This window comes from Psittacula echo (assembly GCF_963264785.1).
Source record: "Psittacula echo genome assembly, chromosome: 5".
NCBI classification, from domain to species: Eukaryota; Metazoa; Chordata; class Aves; order Psittaciformes; family Psittacidae; genus Psittacula; species Psittacula echo.
Genome location: NC_137739.1, coordinates 89,517,620 through 89,524,821, shown reverse-complemented (window position 1 = coordinate 89,524,821; position 7,202 = coordinate 89,517,620). Strand labels below are relative to the sequence as shown.

Below are 7,202 nucleotides of genomic sequence, written 5' to 3'. Positions count from 1 at the left end.
GCCGAGAGCCCGGAACAGAGGAGCCGTTCACCAGCGAGGGGAGCAGTGGAGAGCACCCAGTGAGGGCCACCAGAGCACGGATGGTGCATCAGTTCTCACCACCATGTCAGAGTGAGGTCTGACAAGGAGAGCCCACTGAACTAGGAATAAAACTGCAAAACCGGACAGTGCAGTCCATCCTCACTCCTCACATAGCCAGGAGCAGCTCCAGCTTGTCAAGTACCGCTGAACACTCCTTTATGGATGCTTGGAAGGACGAATGCTGCTCCAGGGAGCACTGCCTCTCTTCTTCCGCTGCCTTCCACCTCACTGTCACTGTCTGTAGAGAAGTCAGTGTACACTGTGTTTTATGAACAAAGTACTGAACAGCAAAGACACGTTGTAAAGCAGCTCCAGCTAAAGCATTTTAACTCCTCAGCAGAGTCTTAGCTCCAGCTAAACTGGGATTAGTCCACCTTGACTGGCATGTCTTTTACCTCAGTTCCTTGAGGAAAGTGGCAATTTATCCCTGATTGAAGTTTTGACAGTCTTGTATAACAGTGATTTCACTGGTTAGCTCTTCAACGTCTTACTAGGATTGTAGAACTGCAATTTAATGTCTATTTTGGCCTGTATATAGACAATACTACTGAAGCTGCTTGGGCTCACATACCTCTTAGTTCCCAGGGAGCCTGAGGTCTTAGTTATGCAACAGGTTCTAAGTTAGATCAAATCTCCTAAACCCCCGTGTAACAATTAGACTGGAGGGGATCAGTGCTCTGCTGGGTGCTTACAAGCATCTGAAATGCCTCAAGAAACTCTCTCTCGAGAACAGCTGGCCTAAGCAGAGTGAGCTCCTTTCCAGTGCTGACATTCATCACTTCAGAGCAGATAGGGTCTAACTTGAAAGCTCTCAGGCATTAGTATCACATTCACCTTCTAACTTGTTCCAAGTTCAATCATAGATTGTTCAACCTTGAGTGACTTGGATGGGAATTAACACTGACCAACCATAAACTCAGCTTTAAACCCTCTATTTGGAAGGGCAGTAATATATACAGCTTCTCAATATGTATTTACACCAGAAGCTGAATACTGCAGGCTTTCAGCCTTGGTTATTTGGAGACTAGAATGGGATCAGGAGCAAAAGACCTCTCAGGATCTCACTCAGCACCAGGTGCTTGTTATCTGGTCAAGTCAAAGTCACCATCTTACCTGAAGTTTCTCATTTTCTTTTGCAGCCATTTGATTAAATAGCCTCAGTTCTTCTATGAGCTTCTCTGTTAACAGCTGAAGAGCCAAAAGGAAAATAGCTTAATACAGAGCAAATAAACAGAGCTCTCAGCAGCTGTTCCTACAAAGGCAGCAGCACATGGACCCCTCAAAGCCCATTGAACTCGTAGTGCTTCTTCAAAAGCTTCTTACCGCTGTCTGCCTCTGGCATTCCTGAGTCTTTTCTTCCTCCTCCAAAATGGTGCTGCCTGTAACTAAGGTATGAGATGCATTAGTGAACCTCTAACACCCAGGTAACTTTGCCTGCAAGAACTAACAGCTTTGCAAAGTGAGCTTTCTACAGCAAGAAAGATTAAGTTATTTTCCAAGTTTATCCAGGAAGCAGCTTTCTCTCTAAAGCTAGGGGGCAAGACCAAAAATCCTGTGGAGTTACAACAGTATTCCCTTTATGAGGAAGCAGAGTCCAAATGTCTCATGAAGAGTCACAACAGGGGAAAACCAAAGGCGTTTCAAAGCACAAGTACCAGAATGGCACATGAAGCGCATGGTCCTTACCAGGATCAATGTTTCTGCTTTCCAAAATCACCGTGCAAGTCTCCTGAAGTTTCTTGAACTTCTCAACTTCTTGTACCAGGCCTTCTTTCTCATCCTTTAGGCCCTTTATGATGCGCTGTCATTAACACAGATTGTAAGTGAATCATGTTTCCAAGGAGATTGTCTTCTCATTAGTCAGTAACACCGAGTGTGACGCCAGCGGCAATGCCACTAGCACCATGACTCAGATCTTGCCCTTCATCCCAAGCACCACAGCATATTAGTCTCTTGCAGATCCTTACTCCTGCTTCTTGACATGATTAATACATTTGTCATGTCCACATGTCATCATAATTAATGGGAAAATTGGATCCTAGAGACAAATTCCTTTTAGGCAACGCTGGCATAGCTGTTCTCATGCTCCCTCTCATATCTATAAATAATTCAGGCGTTTGGTGCACTGAAGAGCACATAAACATTGGGAAGAAAAGGGCCTCTTAGACTCTTTAAGCCCCAGCATTAGTCCTTACACAATTCAGGTATTACCAGGCAATCAGATTAAGCTGATCAACCTCACAAGTGGAATGGAATTCTTCAAGAGAGTTTTATTCTTCAATATATATATATATTATATATATATATATTCATTATATATTATATATATAAAATTATATATAAAATTATATATAATATAATATTATATATAATATAATATATTATATATATTATATATTATATATTTTATATATTTACTATATATTTATTATATATTTATATATTATATTATATATTATATATATTACATTATATTATATATTCAATATCTATATATATAGAGAGAGCTTATTCTTCAATAAGCACATGGATTAGGCTGATTCAGCTGATGGCATCAGAAGCTTTTGGAACATTTCATAGGAGGTCTCAAAGGCTCTTAAAGAAATTAAGCTGTGAGATGAGAGGAATGATCATCTTGTGGATTAGTAACTGGTTGAGAACTAGGAAATAAAGTGAGCTTTTACAGCTGAAGGTTACCAGCTGGGCCTCTTGCACAAGGCAGAAGTTGCGCTAAGTGTCCTAGAGTAATCTGCAAGAGGTGGAGAATGAGGCACCAATTCTCAATCTCAGCTCTATTCCAGAAAGCCCAAGCTGTTTGAAACAGAACCCACTGAAGAGTCCCAGCTCTCTCAGCCTTTCCTCCAGTCCCTTGATCAAAGTGGCCCTTTGCTGGACTCCCTCCACAGCACCAGGAGCCCAGAACCAGACACAACAGTCCAGGTTTGGCCTCACTAGTGCTGAGCAGACATGAGAAAACTTGCAGGAGAAATGCAATGAAAGGTCAGGCACCAACAGCCACAATAGCACAAGAGGAAACATAAGCTCATATAAAATGCGCTCTGTGCTACATACTCAGAAGAGAATAAGGACACTGTCTGTAAAACTTAGTGTCCAGCAGCGACCAAAATCCAAGCAGAATGTTCTTCTGTACGAAACCAAGACCATACACACCCCTGAACACACATCTTCAGTACCATATGCACTCTCACACTGCACTGTGTGATGGGTTAACGAAGCTGGGAGACATGGGGCAAAAGGAACAAGGAAATTGAATAGCTTATCTACCATATGTTAGGAGCTACATAAGAAAGAGAACTAATAGACCTCAAACTATCAGGGGCAAGTAATTATTTACAGTTTCTCTTGGTGTAACTAAGAAGCATCTGGCAATATCAAGGCTGTTTAATAAAACTTGAATCAAGTGTATAGTTGTGAACTTGAAATACTCTCCCACAATGAGTTTAAAACAGAATTAGAGCTCTGATGACTGTTTAACACTGATGTGGATGCCCTCTTCATCCAAACACATCTGCAGCAATTCTGATTTAAAAGTTCTAGCAGATACCACAGGTGTCAGAGGAGAAAACCCAGCCGAACTCTGCTGGAGACAGGAAAAGGAGCAAGACAACCCTTTGATATGACCCTGTAGGGATCAGAATACAAGACTTCCTCAATGATTTGTTTATTTTCCCATTTCCTTACCTGTGCTTCTGTTAATTTGGAGTGTAGCTGTTGCTTGGCTGTTTCCAACACCTGATTCTTGGTCTTCAACTCTGCTTCTAGTTTGTATCTGTTGAGAGGTCTGTAGAGTCAAACATCAAAGATTGAGGGGCAAAATTATCAGTAGTACACACCTCCTCTTCTACTACCACAAAAACGCCCTTTTCTGAAGCATTTGCTCTTGTTTCTGACTGAAAGGGAGCATTCCTGCATGAGGAGACTATCAGGAAACATACCCTCTTGTAGCTGGCTTCTTCAAAAGCGGCTCCCCTTTCTTGGCAGATTTAGGCAACCTTAAAAGATGGGTAAAATACAATTACCAGAAGGCACTGCATGCTTGCTTGTTACCAAGTCTGTTAGTTTGACAAACTCAGCAAAATGCTCAGCCAGCTTTAGGACATTTGCCAAGTACTAAAATGCATCAATATTTTACTTCCATTTACCCTTGGCTTGTCGCTTTGAAGACACCATCTGCTGGAATGTTGGAGCTGAAGTTAAAATCAGGACCTTTGTTGAACTCCAGGTCTGTTCTTTTGCTGACACATTGTTTCTTCGAAAAAAAAGCCGTTTGCATTTCTGCAAGAAAAAGATAACAGTGAAAACACCATGGCCTACAAACGACAGCTGAAAACGGGGCACCAGAATATACAGAGTTACTGGATCTCTTAAACCTTCAATTTGAGGTGAATCACAATTATGTCTGCCTAGAATGGACATTTTAAGGTAGTGACAACTAAGGGCAGTCTTCAAAGGTTACACGGGATTGAGGGTCCAGAACAAGCCACAGATAAGCAAGACAGTAGTGTTAAAACCCAGTTACCAGGCTAGCAATAGTGAGGGAAAGTTAGAAAGTGATAATCCAGGCTCTGCTTGAGCGAATCCAGAGGAGGCCATGGAGATGCTACGAGGGCTGGAGCAGCTCTGCTCTGGAGCCAGGCTGAGAGAGCTGGGCTGGGTCAGCCTGGAGAAGAGAAGGCTCCTGAAGGGGAGACCTTAGAGCAGCTCCAGTGCTTAAAGGGGCCTGTCACATTTTAAGCCCAGCCAGTAAATCAGAACCATGCAGGGATGGGGAGAAGAATCAAAGGAATGTAAATCCCACGGGTTGAGATAAGAACAGCCCAGTAACTAAGGTATAACACAAACCACTGCTGCTACCACCAACAATAACAATGATAAGGGGAATAACAAGGGAAGACAATATAAAACTGAAACGGAGGAAAGGAAAAGAAAACAACGAACATAAGTGGTGCACAATACAATTGCTCACTACCTGCCAACTGATACCCAGCCTGACCCAAGCAGCAATCTGGCCTTCTGCGTAACTTTCCCCAGTTTCTATACTGGTCATGATGTGCTGTGGTATGGAATACCCCTTTGGCTAGTTTGGGTCAGGTGCCCTGTCTCTGCTTTCTCCCGGCTTCCTCTGTCCCGCCTCACTGCAAAGCTTGAGATTGAAAAGTCCTTGATCAGAGTAAACATTACTTGCAACAACTAAAAACATTGGTGTTATCAGCATTGTTCTCAGACTAAATCAGAAACACAGCACTGCATCAGCTTCTATGAAGGAGAAAAATAACGGTTCCAGCTGAACCAAGGAAGGGCTATAAGAAACTTGGAGAGGGGCTTTGGACAAGGGCCTGTAGGGACAGGCCAAGGGGAATGGCTTTAACCTGCCAGAGGGGAGACTGAGATGAGCTCTTAGGCAGAAGCTCTTCCCTGTGAGGGTGCTGAGGCGCTGGCACAGGGTGCCCAGAGAAGCTGTGGCTGCCCCATCCCTGGCAGTGTTCAAGGCCAGGTTGGACACAGGGGCTTGGAGCAAGCTGCTCCAGTGGAAGGTGTCCCTGCTTGTGCAGGGGTTGGAGCTGGAAGAGCTTTAAGGTCCCTTCCAACACAAACCAGGCTGGGATTCTATGTTAATAAAGGAAGTCTCGACATCAAGCAGACATCATGCCAAAGGGTTCTAAGCAAAGTTTTTCAGTACTGGAAGCAAAAAAACCCACAGCCCACTTGAAGCTCAGTTAAGAAAGCTTCGTATTTCAATTCAGTAGGAGTAGATAACACTTCTAAAATAACACTATTGAGAACAAGCTTTCTATATATGAAGTTTCCTTGGTTTTAAACCACAGCTGTTTGAGTATATAAAGCTTTGTCCATATAGTGGGGATAGGAAGCTTCTCTCCCACAGTTAAGTATATTCAAATGCCTTATCCATAAGCACATTTATAGAACCACAGGACACCCGGTTGGAAGGGCCCCAAGGATTATGGGCCCTAACCTCTGAAGTACACAAGTTATACTACAGAAACACAGGTGTTTCCACCGACACAGACTAGCCCCGTGTGTTAACATTAAACCTGGGTGCCTCACGTTTCTAAACCGCTGTAACCAGTATCAAAAGGCGCATCTTTATCCCCTGTGGGGGGACATACTCCTTGGGTCCAGCTCTGGAGCTTGCTCAAGGGGCTGAGCTGTGATGTATCACAGTATCACAGTATGTTAGAGATTGGAAGGGACCTCCAAAGATCATCCAGTCCAATCCCCCTGCCAGAGCAGGAACACCTAGATAAGGTTACACAGGAATGTGTCCAGGCGGGTTTTGAATGTCTCCAGAGAAGGAGACTCCACAACCCCCCTGGGCAGCCTGTTCCAGTGTTCCGTCACCCTCACTGAGAAGTTTCTTTTCAAGTTTAAGTGGAACCTCTTGTGTTCCAGTTTGTACCCATTACCCCTTGTCTTATCATTGTTTGCCACTGAGAAGAGCCTGGCTCCATCCTCGTGACACTCCCCCTTTATATATTTATATACACTAATAAGGTCCCCCCTCAGGCTCCTCTTCTCCAAACTATAGAGACCCAGCTCCCTCAGCCTTTCCTCATAAGGGAGATGCTCCACTCCCTTAATCATCTTAGTTGCCCTGCGCTGGACTCTCTCCAGCAGGTCCCTGTCCTTCTTGAGCTGAGGGGCCCAGAACTGGACACAATATTCCAGATGCGGTCTCAATGTAGCAACATCGGAGGTGCTCGTTTAGCAAGAAAAGCATTAACCGAAGTCTTAAGGCAACTGAATAAAGCCTGCAACCAGCCCTCCCCGCGGCCACCAGGCCAAGGCAGTAACGGAGCTCCATAACCGGCACCGCCCCCGCCCCTTCCGTCGTCGGCCTGACCGGACACCAGCGCCCCAGGGCGAGCAGGGCAGGGCGCTCCCTGCCTCCGGAGCGGGTACGCACCTGCGTGCGGGGCTGCGCGGTGCAGCGCGCTGTACACGGGGATGCGGGAGGGATCCGCGCTCATCGCGACCGCGCTCCGCCGTCAGCCACCGTTTGAATGAGCCCGCCAGTAAACGGCCACGGTGCTGCGCATGCGCAGAGCCACGAAACCGCCCCCCAGCCCAGCCACGGCGGG

At 45.1% G+C, this 7,202-nt stretch overlaps 1 protein-coding gene across 1 annotated transcript; it reads right to left on the bottom strand.

Annotated features, from left to right (window-relative positions):
• Window positions 1-187: 187 nt before the first annotated feature.
• KNSTRN (kinetochore localized astrin (SPAG5) binding protein) lies at window positions 188-7,091 on the bottom strand (the record flags this gene model as incomplete). Its single annotated transcript, XM_080618392.1, has 8 exons — window positions 188-319; window positions 1,195-1,269; window positions 1,405-1,466; window positions 1,768-1,882; window positions 3,784-3,883; window positions 4,038-4,094; window positions 4,245-4,377; window positions 7,028-7,091. 8 exons carry the CDS (start codon window positions 7,089-7,091, stop codon window positions 188-190), a joined length of 738 nt encoding a protein of 245 aa, XP_080474518.1.
• Between the last annotated feature and the right edge of the window lie 111 nt (window positions 7,092-7,202).